This window comes from Oryza glaberrima, chromosome 3 (genome assembly GCF_000147395.1).
Source record: "Oryza glaberrima chromosome 3, OglaRS2, whole genome shotgun sequence".
Taxonomy (NCBI): Eukaryota; Viridiplantae; Streptophyta; class Magnoliopsida; order Poales; family Poaceae; genus Oryza; species Oryza glaberrima.
In genome coordinates, this window is record NC_068328.1 from 22,733,400 (window position 1) to 22,754,767 (window position 21,368).

Consider the following 21,368-nt stretch of genomic DNA (forward strand, 5'->3'; position numbering starts at 1 on the left):
GCCCAAACCCTAGCTAAGCAGCGCCGCCATCTCCTTCCAAATTCGGCCGCGCCTTTCCTTTCCCGGTGAAATCAATAGAGGGGAAATGATCTTCGGGATCTCCTCTACCTTTTCTCTTTTGGAATCGTCGGCTAAAATCGTTTGGAAATCCGTGGATTCGAGTTCGATTCGGATCGATCTCTCTCCTCCGAACCCTAAACCTTCCATCGCGTCGCCGGTCGCCGTGGGCCTTCACCGCCGCCTCCTTGCCCCTATAAAAGGACCCCCAAGCCCGCCGCTACCCGCCGCCACCCTCGCCTTTGCCTCTCGTCGCCGGTAGAGCCCTATCACCGTGTAGCCTAGCGCCGTCATCGCCGTCCGTTGATCTTCTGCCATTGTTTTGGTCACCGGTGAGTTCGCCGCGTCGCCCTCTACGTGTTGGTGTCCTCCGTTCGCATCGTCGCGCCGTCGTTCGCCGGCGAGCTTGCGCGCCCGAGCCGCCGCCGGTGATGACGTCATCGCCGACGTCATCGTTGCCGTTCGTCGTAGACCGGTCGTAGACCGTTAGATCTTGGCCGTCCGTTGTGGATAGGATCGATCTCGACCGTTCGTTTCCGTGAGCCGCCGCCGTGCACCCGGTCCACCGCGAACCCTAGCCGCTGACGCAATAATTCCCTTTTCCTTTTCAAAAATAATTCATTATTGCGTCATAATTCAATTAAAACCCATATAAGTGTTTTAATCCGATTTAATTTTTAAAAATTCATAACTAATCCATCTTACCTCGGATTTAGTTGGCTCAAGTCTCTAAATTTTTCTAAAATTGAGATCTACATGTTAAAAATATCCACATATACTGTTCATGCTTGTTTATGTGCTGTTTTGGTGATTTTGCTCTTTTCTCTTTAGATTCCGACGTTTCCGGAGAGTCTGAGTTTGCAGGAGAAAATTTTGAAGAGTTCCAAGGCCAGCAAGGCAAGTCACACAGATCTCAAACAACCCTTTGAGCATGTTGATCCCGTTTAAAGCTATTGTTTCTATTCGACTATTGCATTTATTTTCGAATGTCATTGGGTGGAATTAACCTATTGTTTGTTATAGCTCTTTTGTTCTTGATTACTTTATTCCTTGATACCTTGGGTTATTATAACTTGACTACTTGGGCTTTATATATTGGTTCAGCTAGATATTAGATATGATTGCTTAGCCATGTTTACAAACATTAGCACACTATTGGGATAACTTATGACTCACTATTATTTAATGATAGCTTAATGATAGCTCATGATGGTTAATCATGATTGGTTAATTAATTAATTTGTCAACTAAAACCTGATAATGGTGGGTTGTGAGCACATGGTTTTGATGGTCGTGCTCATGACAATTAAGGACCGGTTCACGAGTTTCGGTTGTGAAACATTAACCGTGCCAACCACAAGCCAGCGTGGGCAACGGCTTTACCTTTTGTATAGCATGGTTCATTGCGGGGCACCAGACTGAGAAGTGGCGGAGATAAGCCCACGAGGGTCGCTGGGGAGTCCATGCCTTGTTTATAAGGGGGTGATTATGATCCAGGAATGGTGCGCTGTGGTGGATTGTGTTGTGCGAGGGGTACTGTCACAGCTCCTTTCTGAGGTACCGTGGTGGTATTGAGGTGCATGGTGACATGTTGTGGGGCTGTGTCTTGTGGGTACAGTGGTACACCTCTGGCCAGAGTAAAACTATTCGAATAGCCGTGCCCGCAGTTATGGGCGGGTCTAACAATGTCTTTCGTGATTAGTTTCACACTTCTCACTATAATAAAAGATGCTATAACTGGTAATAATTTGATTAGCTCCTGTTTTGGAATGGTATATTCCTGGTTTAGAGATAGAACTGTGTAGCCGGGATGGTTGTTCAGAATGGTTGGGCCTATGCAACAGGGTATGTTGTATAGCGTTGGATTAATATTGTTTAATTACTACTTAACTATTTTATTAAATTCTGAAATGTTTATTAAATGCTACTATGCTATCCTTTGTTATCCTGTGCACTTGCATATTTGCTGCGTGGCTTGCTGAGTATGTCATATACTCACCTTGCAATCATTCATCAGAGAAGGAGTTCTACAGTGATGCTGATGGTGTGGAGGATTAGGTGTAGCCCTGGTCAAGCTGCCTGTGGTGTGGAGTCGTCTGCGCCGTTTATCTTATTTTTCCGCTGCTTAGATCTTTATTGATTGAGAGGAACTATCTACCTCTGTAATGACATTTTATTCGCTTATTAATTAGAGTAATAATTGTACTCTATTATTATTTTGTTATTGTGTGCCTCGGCTGATTCCTGGACGAGGGTTCACACACATATAAGCGTTTGGAATTTTGGATAGAAATTCCGGGCGTGACAAGAATATAGGAAGTTGGCTAGATCTAGGCCCTCTTTGTTTAGGCTTAGGTTTATTGGCCTAGACTTTTAAGTCAGTTTATTGGCTTATATGATTTATAAGCCGGTGGATTTAATGTCCTAAGTTTAGTAGTTGAGTCATACATCTACCTCACATAAGCCAAAAAAAGCTTCTTCAACCTAACTTTTGGCTTAATAGTGTTAGAGTGGCTTATAGCTTCAAAAAAGCCAAACGGAAAAGCTGCTTGTTTGTTTAGGCTTAGGCCCTCTTTGTTTAGGCTTAGGCTTATTGGCTTAGACTTTTAAGTCAGCTTATTGGCTTATATGATTTATAAGCCAGTGGATTTAATGTCCTAAGTTTAATGGTAGAGTCATACATCTATCTCATATAAGCCAAAAAAAACTTCTCCAACCTAGCTTTTGGCTTAATAGTGTTAGAGTGGCTTATGGCTTAAAAAAGCCAAATGAAAAAGCTGCTTGTTTGTTTTGGCTTAGACTTTTCGACTTATAAGTTGGCTTATAAGCCTAAACAAAGAGGGCCTTAGACTTTTTGACTTATAAGTTGACTTATAAGCCTAAACAAAGAGGGCCCTAGTAGGTTAATGGGCTTTTTAGGCCCATAAAAAGTATTTAATTTTAATTATTATGGGTATTAAAAAAAAGAGAGAGGAACGGTGGATGGAGGATCTCACGTACGTGCGCACGGATGCTGACGTGATTTTTTTTTCTCGTGAAGATAAATCTAACGATGAAAATTAATGGGCCAACCAATTTAAATGAAAATTAATAATAAGATTTGCCTATCTTTTAAGAGTGACACGTGGCGACTCGAGAGCGTTTATAGGATGCCACATGGCAGTCTTGGAGTGTTTGTAGAAAGTTTAATAGACTTTTAGTATATAATAATAGATAGATAGATATCTCACATGATTATATTTTGATGAAAAATTATAGATTACTTTTATAATTTATCTAAATTACTTTTACATAAATTATAAAAGTAGCTAAAAACAAAAAGAAAGTAACTTTGTCACGACATTAGAAGTGAATTCATTATAGCGATAATATCTAGAAATTAAATTTAATCAGCACAGATTAGCACAAGTAAGTTTAACAATTTTTAAAAGTAACTTCGATGTTAATTGGAAGTAACTTTTGCATGGTTTAGAAGTAACTTTCTATAAATCTGTTTTAAACACGGATTGTTTTTTCCCTTTCACTTTTGTTTTTATGTAGTATGAGAAAAGAAAATAAAACCTTTAATGAAAATAACATTGATAGAGTAACTAATGAGAATTAATATGTATAAGATGTAAAAATTACTTCCTGATAACATAAATGTTACTTCCTAACATGTACTTCTTCCTCCGTCCTAGAATATAAGAAGTTTTAGGGTTGGACACGGTTATTAACTCTTAGAATATAAGGGCACCCACAATGGTTATCTATAGACTCTCTACAAGAGATCTATGTCAGCATATTTTTCTACTTAGAAGAGATTAAACGAAGAGATAGAGCAAAGCTATCTAATAACCTGGAGACAGTCTATAGAGAAAAACGAGGCAATGCATTAGAGAGCTATAGATACCCATGTAGACATACTATTGAGGTGGTTTACTATTAATCTAGTCTATTGCTGAGATGTACATGTTTTATAGAGAGCACCTTACTTTACCATTGCGGGTGCTCTAAGAAGTTTTAGGGTTGGACACGATTATAAAGAAAGTAGGTAGAAGTGAGTGGTGCAGGGTTATGATTGAATGAGTAGTGGATGTAGGTAGGAAAAGTGAATAGTGTAGGGTTGTGATTGGTTCGAAAGAGAATGTTGATGGAGAAATTGTTATATTTTGGGACAAATCCTGAGAGCTAAAAGTTTATATTTTAGGACGGAGGGAGTAATCAGTTACTTTTAAATTAATAAAATATTTGAATATATTCATTATGGATCTTGTTTTGTCGCATATTTTGAGTGGAGCACAACAGTGCAAATATATTTTAAAAAGAATATGTGATTTAAAAGATACTTCTATAAGTTATTAAAAAGATTAAAAAACACCCTATTATACTTAATGGAGTGGTAGCTGATAAAACAAACCATACTTAGAACCACCACCGCGCGCGCGTGGGGGTTGGGGCCTTGGGGGCGGCGGAGGCGGCGCGCCACGCCCAAATCGCCAAACGCAACCCGCCTGCAGTTACACCACGCACACCCCCCGTTTCATTTCAATTCACATTTGCCCGCTCAAAAATAATTCCCGCGTCCCCATCCCCCGCCCGCCGCGGCCTCTCTCTCTCGCGCGCCTTCTTCCACCACCTCCAAACGCTTCGAATTTTCCAAATCCGCACCAAACACCGAAAAATTTCCCCAAAATCTTTCCCTCCCCCAAACCTGAAACCCCCCTCCACCGAATTTCCAAATCCCCAATCGGAGGAAATGGCTTCCCTCCAACTCGAATTCCCTTCGAATCTCATCTCCCTCCCTCCCATTTCTGTTCGCGCACCGGCTACTTATAATCGCCAACTGCCCAATCCCTCCTCCGCCTCCGCCTCCACCTCCGCGTCCGCTCCGCCGCCTGCCTCGCCGCGCCGCCGTGCTCGGAGGAGGAGGGAGCAGCCGCGGAGCGCGTCGAGATGGCCGGCAAGGAGAACGCCGCGGCGGCGCAGCCCCGCCTCACCCGCGCCGCCGCCAAGCGCGCGGCCGCCGTCACCGCCGTGGCCGTCGCCGCCAAGCGCAAGCGCGTCGCGCTCAGCGAGCTCCCCACGCTGTCCAACAACAACGCCGTGGTGCTCAAGCCGCAGCCGGCGCCCAGGGGCGGCAAGAGGGCCGCCTCCCACGCCGCCGAGCCCAAGAAGCCAGCTCCGGCGCCGGCGCCGGCGGTGGTGGTCGTGGTCGACGACGTAGAGGAGGGGGAGGGGGAGGGGGATCCGCAGCTCTGCGCGCCCTACGCCTCCGACATCAACTCCTACCTCCGCTCCATGGAGGTACGCCACATCTCTCGTCCTTGCCCCCACCATCTCGCCCTCCGCCGCCATTTCCAAGATCTAACGAGGCGCCGTCGTGCGCGCGTGCGTGCGCAGGTGCAACCGAAGCGGCGGCCGGCGGCGGACTACATCGAGACGGTGCAGGTGGACGTGACGGCCAACATGCGGGCCATCCTGGTCGACTGGCTCGTCGAGGTCGCCGAGGAGTACAAGCTCGTCTCCGACACGCTCTACCTCACCGTCTCCTACATCGACCGCTTCCTCTCCGCCAAAGCCATCAACCGCCAGAAGCTGCAGCTTCTCGGCGTCTCCGCCATGCTCATCGCCTCGTAAGCGCCGCCCATTTCATCATCCCCGCCCCTCGCTGAGATTTACCCATTAGTTCAAGAATCGATATTTACTTCGGATTGGTTTGGTGGATCCAGGAAGTATGAGGAGATCAGTCCCCCAAATGTGGAGGATTTCTGCTATATAACCGACAACACCTACATGAAACAGGAGGTGGGTACTGATTTGGTGGATTTCTCTTTGTTCATGTACCTGGGTACGATTTGATTCCAGATCTTTCAAGTGTTTGATGCTAAATTGCTGATTGAGTCGTGTTCTTGTTGCTTGTCGATGTGTAGGTTGTCAAGATGGAGCGCGATATACTGAATGTTCTCAAGTTTGAGATGGGCAATCCTACAACCAAGACGTTCCTGAGGTAAAACCACAAACCAAGTTAATCTGAAATGTTTTGTGTTAATCACCATGGATCTGTATCTGACCTTTTCTCTCTGTTTTTCCCTACTCTGTTTTCAGGATGTTCATCAGATCTAGCCAAGAAGACGATAAGGTAACAATCCACAAATCTCATTTGCTATATTTCTTGTTAGATTACTTGATTACTATGTACATGTTTGTTGATCTCAAAGTATTTTTGATTCTTGCTGCAGTATCCTAGCCTTCCCTTGGAGTTCATGTGTAGCTATCTTGCCGAGCTGAGCCTGCTGGAGTATGGCTGTGTTCGGCTCTTGCCATCTGTTGTTGCAGCCTCGGTGGTGTTTGTTGCAAGGCTAACCCTTGATCCAGACACCAATCCTTGGGTATGCAAACAATTCCATTGCATCCAAAGCTTTCTTTGAACCATATCTTGTGAAATGGCAATTCATCTGTTTCTGTGTGGTTGCAGAGCAAGAAGTTGCAAGAGGTGACCGGCTACAGGGCATCTGAGTTGAAGGATTGCATTACCTGCATACATGACTTGCAGCTAAACAGGAAAGGGTCATCTCTAATGGCTATCCGGGACAAGTACAAGCAACATAGGGTAAGCTTGAATCTTTTACAATTGGAGAATCTTCTTGACATCTTATTCATTTAGTACTAATCTAATTGTGCATTCATCTCTAACAGTTCAAGGGCGTATCGACATTGTTACCCCCTGTTGAGATCCCTGCATCATACTTTGAAGACCTAAACGAGTAGATGTTACTGGATGATGATGTGGTGAGATTAAGATTGAGCTTTCCTCAAGATAGATCCATGGTGACTGAAGTTGAAAGGGGGCTTGTCAGTACACTCAGTACAAGAGATGTCCTACCTTGGATGCTGGACTGTCAAAGCTTAGCTAGGAGCTCTTAGGGTTGATTTATTAAGCTGAAGCTTAGTACACTTCAGTAAGATGCTAGGCATGTGGAGAGTTGTACCTCTGTATCATATTCATACATTACAACCTGATGCCTTAATTTTTGGGCCAGAACTGCAATACTTGATTTGCTAGTCCTCATGCCATTTTTTCTTTGCTATTGATTATTTGATTCTTTTATTCATATAGCTTGGCTATTAGCCTGTTACTACTATAGTTAAGATGCCTTTTAGTAGGCAGTTCCACATTAGAGATCAGAATTACTTATCTAGCTGCAACTCTAAACATCTTAGTATGCACCAAGTGATGTGCTCTTCACATTACATGTATCTTCATATGACTGGTGATCATTTCTAGCACAATGTTGTTGCCAGTAAGAACATCTGAATTCATGAGGGTTCGCAGCTATTTTCATAGCGGAATTTTGCAGATCATTTATTAACTTGTGCATCACAAGAGGTGGTTTGCTGTAATGCATTGAATCTTCTAATATGCTGGACCAATTGTCTGTGTGCCGTAGCCTGAGTTTATAGCCCAGAACTAAGATCATGGTGCTTTTATTTTGGTGAAGTTTTGTTACTCAGTACAAAACATGTGGTCCGGATAATGTCTTGCTAATGATTTTCCCATAGTTTGCTCATGTTCTTACTTGGTACTTATTACAGTGACTCCATGTTGAGAACCTCCATTTCTACAGCGTGTTCACTCAAGTTTTAGACACTCTGGAGTCCGGTCTATACTGAAAACATGTTATTTTTCAAGATGATTTCAGCTTACCACTTGGCATAGAGTTAACAAAGTTCTGAGCCTGTCTTTCACCAGTAGGTGTTAGGAGCTTTCTGTCCATCCTACTTCAGTTGAACAACTGAAAGATTACCATGTAAAACATTAATGAGTTTCTATTTTACAGACTGAACTCAGTTCAACGACTCAAATGAGTTCAGATATGTACCATAAGTCTTTCAAAGCATAAGGTTTCCCTTAGGCCTTGTTCGGTTAATCCCTCTCCCAGGAGATTAACAAGCCCTTAATGAGGCAAAGAAAAGGGGAAAATGTTGGTTTCTTCAGTGGCTGACATTGTTTTGTGGTAATGAGAAATGAGTTTGATAGCCTTTCAGAAACAAAGAAGGTAACATGCCAAAGAAAATTGGCACACAGGTCAATTCTTTCTCTTTTTGTTTCCCTAAGAATAAAAACACTTCGAAGAATATTTCTCCCAGGAGATTATTAACCGAACAAGCCCTTAACGAGGTAAAGAAAGGGGAACATTTTAGTTTCTTCAGTGGCTGACACTGTTTTGTGCTAATGAGAAATAAGTTTAACTGCTTTTTAGAAACAAAGAAGGCAACATGCCAATAAAAAATTGGTATACATGCAGCTTTTCAATTCTCTTCTTGTTTCCCTCAGAATAAAAACACTTCGAAGAACATTTCTTGACCCTGCCTTGATCACTTCAAAAGCTTTGCACATACTCCATCCGTCCCAAAATGTATGACGTCATTAACTTTTCACATAACGTTTGACTATTCGTCTTATTAAAAAGATTATATAAACGATATGTGAAAAGCCAATGGCGTCGTACATTTTGAGACGGAGAGAGTAGATCATAAGTTCAAAACTACTGTGCGATTATGTTATTTGCAGGCACTGATCAAGTGATTATATAAATCATGTGAATAGTTAGAGTTCTAGGGCTAAAGTAGACCTTAAAACAGAATTGGTTTCTGTTGAGGGAAAAGGAGAACTTCTCCACAAGAAACTGCTTATTTGTTTCAGACTTATTTGTTTGAAAATAGAAGTGAGGAACCAAAGTATAAGAGAAACTAAACTATTCTCTGCTAGTATAACTTCCATACCAAAACACTGCTTATTTGTTTCTTTTCTTCAATCCTAATTCAAAAGTACAAGCCTACAAGACGTGCATGAAGATAAAATGCTTTTTTTTAAAAAAAATGAAGATATGATGTATGTTTCTCTCTTTTAACATCAGTTATCTTCCCTATATCCTCTATTTATGGGCGATTGAGTACACGCTCCTCACTTTTATTTTCAAAGTTTTAAAACTACTGATACGGTGATACCACATTCATTTCCATAATTGTCCCGATCCCCATGCAAGTGAAACGGCGAGGCATCTTTTCAAAGGCAGCTAAAGAGTAACACAACCTGGTAGAATGTTCCTCCAAGGTTTCAATTATATGTGTTACAACTTACTAGTACTCCTACATTATATCTTCATAAAAAAAACTGATTTTACCTATGCATCTATGATTAATTAAGAACAACTGTTTTAAAAAATGGAAATGGAGAAATCACTTTACAATTTCTCTTGAAGAACAAGTTGGGCTTTTATTCGCAGCAACCTTGCCAGGACCTGGTTTTGCTACAGGCCGTAGTGAGACCGCAACTTAAACAGTCCCGCTAGGGCTATCAGATTTGAATCCAAGGGCTCAGATTGACCCAAGGACTAGGTTTACTGTATCAGATATGCTACTATCTTGGGAGATGCCAATACTTGTGGAACACCAAGCTAAAATTAGTGAACCAGGTATGCCTTTTCTGCTGCTGATATGTCTCCATCTTATCCTATTGCTGAGCCTGAGTAGTGGAATTGCAACTGCAACTTGATGAGTGGGAACATCTGAGAAGAGTTCTGTACTGTCCAATTGTCCATGTCAGGCTTGCATTCCCCGGACCAAAGTCAGATTTTAAAGGCCATAATAGTGAAGCACAACTAGCATAGCACCAAACTCTGCTACTGTTATCGACCAGTTCTTTGATTCCGACATGCAATTTTCTGCTAATATTAGGTTTGTCCCTTTTTTTTTCTCTCTTTTGATATCCTTTTCTTCATAGGTAGTGCAAGATTTTGAACTGGTTTAAAAAAAAATTCTTTCTTTCCTAGTACTACTGCATATTTGTGCTCTACTTATGTGCCTTTTAAGAAGAAAAAGCTGCACATACGACACCACCATTAGGCAGTGCAGATTGCAGAATTACATCCTCTGTCATCTCCTCTGTTATGACATACCCCCTCCGTCCCATAAAAACCCAATCCTACCAACGATATGTGTCCAGTTTCATTGCCAGGATTGGCTTTTTTTGGGACAGAGTAGTAATATCAGCATGATTATCCTGGATTACTAACTAAGAACTGAACTTGCTGAATTTCACATCTGAAGAAAGAATGGAAGAACTGAACAGCAAAACGCCAAAACGCTTCAGAGGTGAGGTATCTGAACTCTGAAGAGGGAGACTAACTGAACTGAAAGATAATCTCTTCCTGGAATCATTATATATCAAACTGAAGAATCAAACACATGATGATTATATACTGGTCAAATTAATTAGTACAAGAACTAGCTCTACACCTAGGACATGCATGGATTTATATCATGATGATGATCAATTGATCACCTATCATAATCTACTAGTATAATCTCTCACATCACAGCCTGAGGCTCAAGTCTATCTTCTTACTCTGCTCTGATGGCGGCTCCTGCTCCGAGCTGGGAGGAGGCTCAGGCTGCGTCCTGAACCTGAAGCTCCCGGGCCACGACGACGCCGACGAGCTGAGCACCTCGTCGTAGGCGAGCGGGGCGACGGGCGCCCACGGCGTGACCGCCGCCGCCGCCGCCACGGCCGCGCCGTCGTGGAACCTCGGCGCCGTGGCGTCCTGGGTGATCGGCGGCGGCGGCTGGTGCTGCTGCTGCTGCTTGTGGATCGCCGAGCCCGCCGGGTTGACGCGGAGGGCGGCGCGCATGAACGCGGCGTGCGCCTCGAGCGGCAGGCCGGCGCCGGCCATCATCATCCTGTGGTGGTGGAGGTGGTACGGCGACGACGACGGCGTCCGCTTGGCGGCGCTGCGCTCCCGCTTGTGCGCGTTCTGGTGCCCGCCCAGCGCCTGCGAGCTGAAGAACTTGCGCATGCAGAAGTTGCACGAGAACACCTTGTTCGGCGCCGACGACGCCGCCGGAGAAGAAGGAGAACCCTGCTGCTGCTGCTGCTGCGACGGCGTCACCGTGTCCGCCTCGCCGGCCTCCGAGGACGCGGAGGAGTCCGCCGCCGTGACCGGCACCGTCTCAACGCCGCCGCCGCCGTTCACGCCTAGCCTGAGCTCAAGCCACCCCCTGTTCACCGACGCCTCGTGCCCTCTCTCCATCTCCCTATCGACTCGCATGCACACAGCTTGTTGAGCTCAGCAGCTTCTTGTTCTTGGCTGTTCTTCTTGCAGCTGATGATGCACTAGCTATCATGCAAGCTCGACGATGAGCTTAGCATCAGCTACTAGACACAGATAATCTTCGGCTCGATCGTATCGGAAGCATCAGCTGGGTAGCTTTATAGGTGGAGGAGATGATGAGATGAGGGTAGGGCAATCATCCGGCAGGGTAACGTAGGGAAGAGGGAATAATTCTAATGGAGGCTTGTGGAGGGTCTCTGTGAGGAATCAGGAGGTAACTAGATAAGAAGAGAGAGAGAGAGGGAAGGGCACAACTTTAATCATTTTCAGAATTTCTGGCTGCGGCTGCTGTTGCTGCTGCTTATCTCTTCTTCTTTACTTTGTTTCCTTTCCCATCAGGATCATCATCCTGGCCCCATGTTCCTGGAGAAATGCTCGCTGATGTCACCTTCTCCTTCTCCAGCTATATATAGCTGATAAGCTGTTAAAAAAAAAAGAACGAATCGACAAAAAAAAAATGTGTGGGTAAAAGTTTTATATCCGTGTCGCCAAATCCACTCTCAAATAGTTTGTGTGAAGCTCTTGGATGGTGGCGGGTCGGCAGGTTTGTGTGAGGGAGAGGGGTCTTTCTTCTCGATCTCTTGCCCTCTCCCTCTACAACCTTTTGCTCTGGCAATGTCCAGTAGGTCAGTTCCTTAGCTGTTTGGAGTTGGCATTAGGCGGTATAGCTGTAGCTCCTTATTGGTCTAGCGGCGGTAGGTTTGGTGCTAGTCCTTTCCTCAGTTGTGTGTATAGGGGTCGTCGATGTATAATGGTGGTGCGTTTGTATTTTCTTTTTCCTAACTATAGTCTTCCAGAATTATAGCTCGTAACTTTTTTATGTTTTATCCAATTAAACTTCATACTATCTAAGTGCCGGTTCGTTCGAAATTTTTTATATCCGCGTTGTTTGCGGTTTAAAAACTGATGCTAGAATTTAGAATATGGGCCTTGTTTAGTTCCAAACTTTTTCTTCAAACTTTCAACTTTTCCATCACATCAAAACTTTCCTATACACGTAAACTTCCAATTTTTCCGTCACATCGTTCCAATTTAAACCAAACTTCCAATCTTAGCATGAACTAAACACACCCATGATGGAAAAAAAAAAACTCCAAAATTTAGTCCCCACCCCACCCCCAGCTGCATCTATCTGGTGAGCACAACCATTTCATACTGTTGCTGATCAAGTGTCAAGTCTCAGCTGTTGTCGTGTACTCTGTTCCAGTCAGATTGGCCGTGTCATTGTAGCTCTTCTTTTTCTCCGAAAGATTGTATAACACACACACACAGAGACTTGGAAACTTGGTATGAAGTTTCAACGACAGGGTTGCTTCCAATGGCGATGGGCGGACACGCCGTTTGGCCATTGGCCGGTGCAGGGCTTGATAAGAGTGATCTTCTTTGACGGTGAACATCAGAAGTATGTAACATTCAGCAGTAGATTCATGTGTTTCTGGACTGTAGCTGTTCTGTCCAATCAGGATAACTTGTTAGTCCAAACTCCAGTTAGATGATTGGGTTTAATTTGGTCTCGAAACATGCCATGCATGCATAGTCTTGTGGTAGTAATCAGCACAAGTATCACGCAATTGATGGCGCCATGCTGAAGTTACAGAGGATGTCTGCTAACCTGTGTCTGAAGGTTTAATGCTTACGCTAAAACACCATGATGATGTGATGCTTCATGTTTGTAGTTTAGTGTTTGTTCTCAAGTAAAATATCTACTTCAGTAAAATAATAGTAGAATTATTGAACTTGTTTGTTGGTTTTTACTGACAAGAATTTGGCCATGAGCTCTCACATCCATCTGTGAACTGTTCCTGGTATTGCACAGTGCTAGAGAGCCTAAAGAACTTGAGAAGACTGAGCAAGTGCACTTCAAGTTCTGTCATTTTCTGCTAGCACTATAGCTGGTTGATAAGCCTAATATACATTAACACTTAACAGTTCAGAGCTTAGACTAAATCACTATGACTAAGTCAAACAGCCTTGTGCTAGTCACGCATCATGCATTTTTTTCCCCATCTCTTTCATGTTTCAAACAATGTAACTTAGGTACTAGTAATACTGAATAATGATGATTTGGCCAACAAGGTTAATTGTCATGCATCATACACATTTTTTTTTCAGTAGTGGAGGACTGTAGTTGTCACAACTCACAAGTGCAGTGATAGAGGACCAGCTGTACTTTTGAGGAGGTGTTGTGTAGGCAGCTGAGTTCTCTACACTCTTTGGATGCAAATTCCAGAAATCCTCTTGTGGAAGTGTTAAGAGTTTGATGTTAGCACTGGGGGTTCAGACAGAAGCCTCTTACATTTGATCCTGGGAGTCAACTTGATCGATTTCTCGAGGATAGAAAAGGAGAGGCACCTGGGCTTCCTTCCACACAGTTAGCCATATCTGCAGGGGGCAGCTCCAACATGCGTCGCTTTCGGCGAGATATGAAGATCTACTTCCATTTCCTCAAGCACAATTTGATCAGATCGGGGGGGACCCATTGGCACCCAAGTTCTTTGCATTCCTCAAATCATCATCCTTTATTCCTAGTTGCCTGCACTGCATGTGTTCCCTTTCAAGAACTGAATTCTTTCTTTCTTTCTTTTTTATTCTGGCTTCAGAAGGTGCACATAGTCTCTGAATAAGTGCTGTAATCATGGCAATTTAGGTATGGAGTAGTTCTCAGATCATGAAAACCTCTCTCAATCTGTGCTCCAGCTCATCATCAGTTTGTGTTGACCTCTCTGCGTTGAACTCTTTGAGGCACAATGATCTGAACATGATCATCGGGGAATACTGTGTGAGGAGCTACTGTTCCGTTCTTATTGGAGACGGCAATTTTGTCAGAAATCCTCTGCACGATTGATTGGACAGCTACTACTGGAAGCCAGCCAATGTGAGAGATGAGAAATTCTGGACACAGAATTCACGCTGTTTCCGGTGCTGTGTTGATGTCACCTTCAGTCCTTCACTATGAAATTCTGTAGTAGTAGTAGCCTTCAGTCTTGTACTTGCAGCAACACACAAGTTGTAGTAGCTTCAGTTTTTGTTTTGACCATGTACCTTCGACTTCAAGCTGAATGTGACAGTAAAAAAAAAAGAAGAGGATTTTTCCCCTATCTATACAGCAATTCCTCTCTTCAGACTTCAGAGTGCTGGTGAAACTACCCATATATTTTTTCTCTGAACTTGATTGGAATGATCAGAGGTTTGGCCATGTCATCATACATGAACAGCAATCTTTCTAATTGGACTCCCTCACATCACAGGTGAACAAGGTTGGTTAGTTCTACCTCCAAGTCCAAAAGGCAACTGCTTTTTTCTTTCTTTCTCTTGGGAGTTCCCAGTGATGGCAACCCTTGTCTGCCACTTTGCTTGGTACTGCTACTGGATCAAGTGACCCATCATAGGATGAGAGGACAAGATCCTAAGCAAGAAGGTATCCTGAAATTGCAATCTTCAGAAACTATTATGTCCACTCACTCAATCAGGATTACAAGGCATCCAAACTAGTAGTAGTACTACATCTTCTTTGTCAAATGCATGTTGGGCATGTGTTATTCCTTGGACTTTGTTTGTTTGGCTACAGTGGTCACCACAGGATTCCATGGGAAGCTGCTCATGTCCAGAAGCCAAAAGAGGAGAAAGTGACAGCAAAAGCTTGCAAAATGTGCAGGATTAGTGGGCCAAGAAAACAGATAGACAGAGAGGAGCTTTGTTTGACAAGGAAGGAGACAGTGCAAAGAGAATATTGGGAAGCATGATGAGGCCAATAAGTGCTCTTTCTTCCTCGGCAAATTCTTCACTGAAAGTAAAAACCGATCGATCGATTCTCGTGTGTCCTAATCGGGCACGTCTCTCTTCTCTGTCGTCCTCTCGTGCATTCCCTTTGCCAATCACAGTAATCTAATCTCTGAACATTGGACAGGGACGGCTCGTCGAGGCTGCACCTGTCGAAACGGGGAGAAATTAAATCTCTGAACATTTGGACAGGAATTTTCAGCACTTGGTTAGTTATACTTTGTGTAAAGTTTATATCTGAAAGGTGACATTACTTCGACGAAATCTGACGAGTGACAAGGCTCTTGAGCATGATTCAATGCATGGCGTAGTTTTGGTTTATTCAGGATCGAGGTGATCACAGACCGAAAGAGAGCATTTTGGCTTTACAAAACGAATCATCATGGAAAATTCATTTGCTGGTAGTGTTAGGCACCTTTGTAGCTTCTGTCTTTTTTTCTTTTTTTAACTTTCAGGTTTCTTTTGACAAACCAGTCACTTTTTTCTCTTATCAAATTAGCTACTGTAGTAGGCTGTATTCCTCCAGATCACGTCTCATATGATCGTTCAAGCTTCAGCAAGAACAGTTGGGGAATGTTAGATTTGGGAGGCGAGAATCTATGTCGACCCAAGGAAAGATGAAGGTTAATCGTGAATGCTAAAAGCAACTCCAGTGAAATTCTTGACAAAACATATTTCACAGATGAATCTCTGGGTATTGTTTTGGAAAAGACAATACTCACAGATTGCGCCAAAAATGCTATTCCCTCTGTTTCTTATTTTTTTTATGATGGTGGTTAGTTAAAAAATGAACTAACCAACGTTTCTTTTTTTTTTTAAAAAAAAAGGATTCTGATATCCCATGTCAAAATAGATATGTTTCTTTCAAGCGAAAAAGGCAAAGAATGAATAATCAATGACAGCTAAAAGCCAATTCTATCACACAAGCATAAGTACCGCATGGATTCATAAAAGAAAAGGTGAGCATGTCAGCATAAAGCATAGTTGGAGCTGGGAAATTGCAAAGCTATCATAAACATACATTCAAATTTAACAGATGCAGAATGTTTAATAATATCACAGTGGTTCATGTCAAAATCCCTTTCACATGAGTTGCCAAGTATACCATGGAAAAGCAGTAACTATTCTTCTCAAGCACATCAGATACACTCTATAACCCACATCAGATAAAATCGATCAAAATTCAAGCAGAGCAAAAAATGTTAATCCCATAGCCATCAATTGAGGTTACTCACTTGCTCTAGCAAATCCTGTAAAATCTACTTTCACATACTCAACCTCTAAATTGAGCTGCACTCCTCATCATGATATTTGCATTTCCTTACCCATGGACAAACTTACATTCTCTGATTCTCCCTTTTCCTCTTCCTCCTCCTCGCCCTCGCCGTCGCCTCTGCCCCCTCCCTCTCTGCACAGGCTGCTCCCTATGCACTGCGGTGGTATTTGGCACTTCGGTGGCCTTTGCCTTCTGTAGTAGCTGCTTCTTATGCGCTCTGCTGATCTCATCAGAATCGGAACTTGACACTTCGGTGAGCTGGACAGAGTAATCCTTCGCTTTTCACTTTGGCTGCTTCCGACGCGGTATGGCGTCCTCAGCATAATCGCTCCCATGCGGTTCGACAGTCTTGACAGCGTCATTCTTTTTCTCTTTGGCAGTCTCAACAAAATCAGGGTTTGCACGGCCAGTAATTTGCATTTTCAGCTCACCTACATCTTTGGTGAGTAGGTCTAGAGCAATGAAATGGTGGAAGTTTTCATCATCGGCAACATCAGCCTACAAAACCAAGCAGGAGCAAATATATAACAGCATTCCCAACATATAACATTGGAGTTCACATAAAAATTACTTGCACAAGCTTACATTGGCTTGAAACTCGATGTGTTCGAGGCCTTTGAGCACTACTCTGATTAGGGTACCCTGCGGGATCTTCTTTATCTCGATGTCATGTATATCAAGGTGTGACTCATGGTAGAAGTTGAATGCTGTATGAACAAATCCTACAATTTCAGGCAGAACATTAAAAAGGAATGCCATTTTATTCGAGGATAGGATTTTTCTAACCATTGTATGTTGAAAACACAAATAAAATGCTGAGAAACAGCAAAAAACAGTACCATGATTTAATGAACTAAAGAGAAGACTCTATCGAAATTTATGCCAATGGACAAATTCTGCAAATGTTTTGATCATACTGACAAAGCAATTGCTACACTTTACAATTCTATTTACTGGCTTTGATCAACCACACAAGTTTTCAAGACCCAATTGAACATTGTATTACTTTAAAAATGTAACTTAGCAAAGGCAAAAACAACTGTCAACAGTCGCCACAATGTTACAATACTAGCCTCAAATATGCTGCATCATTGGTGTTACCTTCATGACTCATGCTGAACTAACTATTTGGAGTCAACCCTGAAAATCTAATGAAGTCATGAATCACCCAATAACTCCGAATAACACATGAAGCACAAAGAAATATAATGCTAGGTGAAACCTAATTATCCAATTCTTCTTCCACCAGGCAAACCAACCTAAAGCAAGACACTTTTTATCTTCTAGGTTATGATTTAACAGGAATGCACGTGCCCATTTTATTTGGAGATAGCTAATAACATCCTAATAATGGACAAAGAAAAGAACAGAACAATGGAAAATTAAATAAACAGGGGAATAGAATATCCCATGCCAAACCCCGCATCAATGTTAAGCTTTTAAGAGTTATGAACCTGTCCTACAGATTTGGTAATATACCTTACTATTTACTACACCATAAGAAGATGGTGAATTTTGAAAGAAATGGGAAGTGAGCTGTTGGAACCAACAAACCAGTCCTTTTGGACAAACCATGAAATCCTTTTGGATTTAAAGTGAGCATGATCAGTCCAATATTAGAAAAGCATGGCTTCTGTTTTATGGTTCAGACATAATAAAAATCCACATTGGTGAACTATTTGATGAACCCTCAAGGACACCACATTTTGACCAAAAAACAAACAAGAAAATCAGATTTAATAGAATGACATAACCAATAATGGAGATAAATATGAGAAAAATCCACCCATTATACCTCTTTCTGCAGATTAAGCAAAACTTTTTAATTGCTTTATTCAAACTAATAACAAATGATAGACATGGAACAATTGCTTTGCTTTCTACTTTGCAGTTATAAAGAACTAACAGGCCGATATATAGAGAACTCCCTATGAATAAGATGAATATGGGAAAAGAGCAAGAATGATTAATGCAGAATCCAATCAAGTATGCACAAGGCAGACCAATTTTCTTGGTACGTCAATCAATAATCTGCAGACTTTACCTCAAACCAATCAACTATACACCAATTTTTTTCTTCATATGTCGATTACCAATCTGTATGCTCCCATCTATTTGGCAAGCCCTAATATTGAAATGGATCAACTCAAGAAACAAATAGGAAGCAACCTACATAACATGGGCAGTCTATTTGCTGACTATTCTTCATATGTTCTAAGCCCTGCCATTTCAAAACCAACAACTTTGTGCAGCTGATCATTTGGTCAATCGCCAATGAAGACAATGGCCATAACTGACCCAAAAAGGGACTAGGAAATGAGAAATCTCATTCTCATGCAATCAAGAGATGAGATAACTAAACTCAGGAGGTCAAACCTGACTCAAGGAGGTAGCGATAGACAGCAGCATTGAGGTCATTTGCCGTGAGATCCTCAGGATTCAACCCTGCCATTGGAGCCCACGCGAACAAAGCCAATGCTTTCTTGGAAGCTAGCAAAGAGACAAGACTTGTATAACCTACTAACAAATAATTGGGAGCTATGAGGCAAATGTGAACGATTATCTAACCAAAAAGTTTAGCGACAAATAAGATACTTGCACTCCTTGAAAGAATGCTTGCTAATGGCTAACACCAGCAATTTGTGTGACATTGTCTTCATCCAAACCAGCAAAGTTCTCTTTGCAAAATTTCACCAAACCTTATGATTCCATCCTTTTGTGATGAAAATGGTTGACGTGATTTGGCCAAGAATTGACTAAGTCAGAATTTTTGCGTCAGAAAACAAGACAGAATTTTGCAAACATTTCGGCAACAGATCGATCGTAGCCAATACAAAGGCAAATTTTGTCTTTTTCAATAACTTTGTTCTATTATATGGCCTATTTTGTTCTATACCGAGCAAGTCAACAGTTCATAAAAAAAAAGACTTATTTGTCACTATTTCTAAGTTCTGACCGTTGTCTGTTATCTGAATTTTGTTGATTCAAGTGCATGATGTTTTATGGGAGCATAGCCTCGTTCTGAAATTGCCTTCTTCGCGACTCTGCTGACATCATCATCGCCATTGTATGTGTGTGTTTTATCCATACCTTTTTTTTTTTTTTTACTTTCTGTGTCCTTTTTATCACTGTCTTAAGAACGATGGCAATATGTGCTGCTGCAAGTTAATCCTAACAACAAGATGAATTATGCAAGAATGGAACCTGATTTCTACAGATTCTGCTATACTTTTTTCAGACTGAGTAATCATAAGGTAGACAAGTAATACTTCTGTCTCATGTTTCAGAGTTAGCGAGAATTCATATGGGCCGAACTATTCAGTGAAACAAGAAAGAGATAGTACAAATATGCAATGGCCCGATCAATGACAACTTTTGTTCACAATAAGCAGGGAAATAAATGCCCGTCTCTCCTCACACGTGTTAAAATTCTTATCAAGCAAACAAACCAACAAATTGAATCCAGAAAGAACAATGGAATGAAGGAACAATCTACCATACGACCAACCAAGTAGGAAAATTTATTCATACGAAGCAGGATAAACCAAATGTTAATCAGGGAAAATTTCTTCTTCTTTGTCTTAATTAAGAATTCACATGAATATGTCTACTTGGCGAATCCAAAACATACTAGTGATATGATGAATTGGACCCAAAGAAAGAACAAACAAAAGTGAAATGCCACAATCCTATCAAAACAGCACAAAGGCAAGCATGTTCTTCTGTTCATACTACAAAACTCAATCCAACGCAACAAAGCAAGAATATCACCCATCTTTATATTTACTGAAACTAATCAAGAACTGACAAGCTATTTGCTGCTGCCCCACGCGTCAGGTCGGATCGACCAAAGAAAGAACCCCAAACGGCCGAAACCCACAATGCTGCAACACACAACGCATTATTCGATTCCAATTCATCCTGAGCCGTACAAACAACGCCAAGAAGATAACCCAGACGCGTCGCGAGCCAATTGGTGAACCCCAATTTCAAGAACAGGAGGGAGCGCCCCAATCGCAAAAACCAAGAAACGGAGAAATGCTAACGCGCGGGGGGGCAGTCGGGGTTCGGGAGGAGGGCAATGGAGCCAAACCTGGCTCTCTCCCCAGGAGGTAGAGAACCGCGTCGGCGGCGGCCACGGATGTCGCCGGACTTGAGCGGCCGCGGCCGGGGCCCTCCCCCCGCCTTTGCCGGACGACGCTACAGCTACACCCTGTCCCTCCCGCGCGCGCAAGAAGCCAACCCCCGCTTTCTTGGAGTCCGGCAGACGGCAGTCAGGCAGCAGGCGATGAGGTCGGGCTCTGGCCTCTCTATCTTGCTCTCTCGCTTTGCCGGGGAGAGAGACCTCGAACTCCAAATCCTTGGGGTTCTTGGTGGAAGACGAGGAAGAAAAAGGGGAAGGCTTCGTTCGGAGAAGACGAGGAGGAGGCGGGTTTGCTTCTTGCGAGGCGAACAAATATGCACTGGGCTGTTCTATGTGGGCTTATTTTGGTTGGGCCAAAGGCCCAAATCCCAGGGAAAATACTACTGTACACTTCTTTCATTATTGAAAATAAAATGATTGTTTGTCCGTATAACCACCTAGATACCTTAAAGAAATAAGCTAAAATGTCAAACCCGGTATATTACAAAGTAAAACCTGCATGCGTATCTATTGTAGATTTTAATTTGATCTTTTGAGCAATTAATGGTGAAAACTTTTGATTAAATTGCATGAACTTGTTTTTGGCACAACACAATATGTTGATGAGAATGCAAGCACCGGGGTTGTGATTCCATTTACGAGTATTCAAATCCTAGTGCTTATAAATATTACACATACACATGCACTTTTAATAAAAGTATAATGAAGTCAGTAATTTGTTACTCCTTCCGTTTGATATTATAAGTTGATTTGACTTTTTTTCCCAAAGTCTGATCAAGTTTATAGAAAAATATATAAATATTTTCAATACAAAACAAACATATTATGAAAATATATTCAATGTTATATTTAATTAAACTAATTTGGTCTGATAGATCGATGTTGCTAATTTTTTTCTATAAATTTAGTCAAACTTAAAAAAGTTTGATTAAGAAAAATGTTAAAACAACTTATAATA

General features: G+C 42.2%; 3 protein-coding genes across 4 annotated transcripts; 1 reads left to right on the top strand and 2 right to left on the bottom strand.

The window, feature by feature from the left end:
• The first annotated feature begins 4,820 nt into the window (after nucleotides 1–4,820).
• Nucleotides 4,821–7,107, top strand: LOC127765782 (cyclin-A3-1). The gene is made up of 8 exons (XM_052290739.1): nucleotides 4,821–5,343; nucleotides 5,440–5,672; nucleotides 5,769–5,844; nucleotides 5,970–6,046; nucleotides 6,145–6,178; nucleotides 6,279–6,428; nucleotides 6,515–6,649; nucleotides 6,736–7,107. The coding sequence occupies exons 1-8, from the start codon at nucleotides 4,993–4,995 to the stop codon at nucleotides 6,805–6,807; spliced, it is 1,128 nt and encodes a 375-aa protein (XP_052146699.1). The 5' UTR covers nucleotides 4,821–4,992; the 3' UTR covers nucleotides 6,808–7,107.
• A 3,126-nt stretch (nucleotides 7,108–10,233) lies between these two features.
• LOC127765809 (zinc finger protein 1-like) lies at nucleotides 10,234–11,590 on the bottom strand. The gene has a single exon (XM_052290769.1). It carries the CDS (start codon nucleotides 11,145–11,147, stop codon nucleotides 10,416–10,418), a length of 732 nt encoding a protein of 243 aa, XP_052146729.1. The 5' UTR covers nucleotides 11,148–11,590; the 3' UTR covers nucleotides 10,234–10,415.
• A 4,355-nt stretch (nucleotides 11,591–15,945) lies between these two features.
• On the bottom strand, nucleotides 15,946–20,677 carry LOC127765931 (WD40 repeat-containing protein HOS15-like). 2 transcript variants are annotated; one of them, XM_052290907.1, is made up of 3 exons: nucleotides 18,643–20,677; nucleotides 16,852–16,988; nucleotides 15,946–16,764 (listed from the first exon to the last, which is right to left on the bottom strand). In XM_052290907.1, exons 1-3 carry the CDS (start codon nucleotides 18,716–18,718, stop codon nucleotides 16,549–16,551), a joined length of 429 nt encoding a protein of 142 aa, XP_052146867.1. In that variant the 5' UTR covers nucleotides 18,719–20,677; the 3' UTR covers nucleotides 15,946–16,548. The 2 variants fall into 2 exon arrangements, 1 of the variants encoding a protein (XP_052146867.1); XR_008016176.1 differs by having other exon boundaries at nucleotides 15,947–16,764; nucleotides 20,360–20,677.
• Between the last annotated feature and the right edge of the window lie 691 nt (nucleotides 20,678–21,368).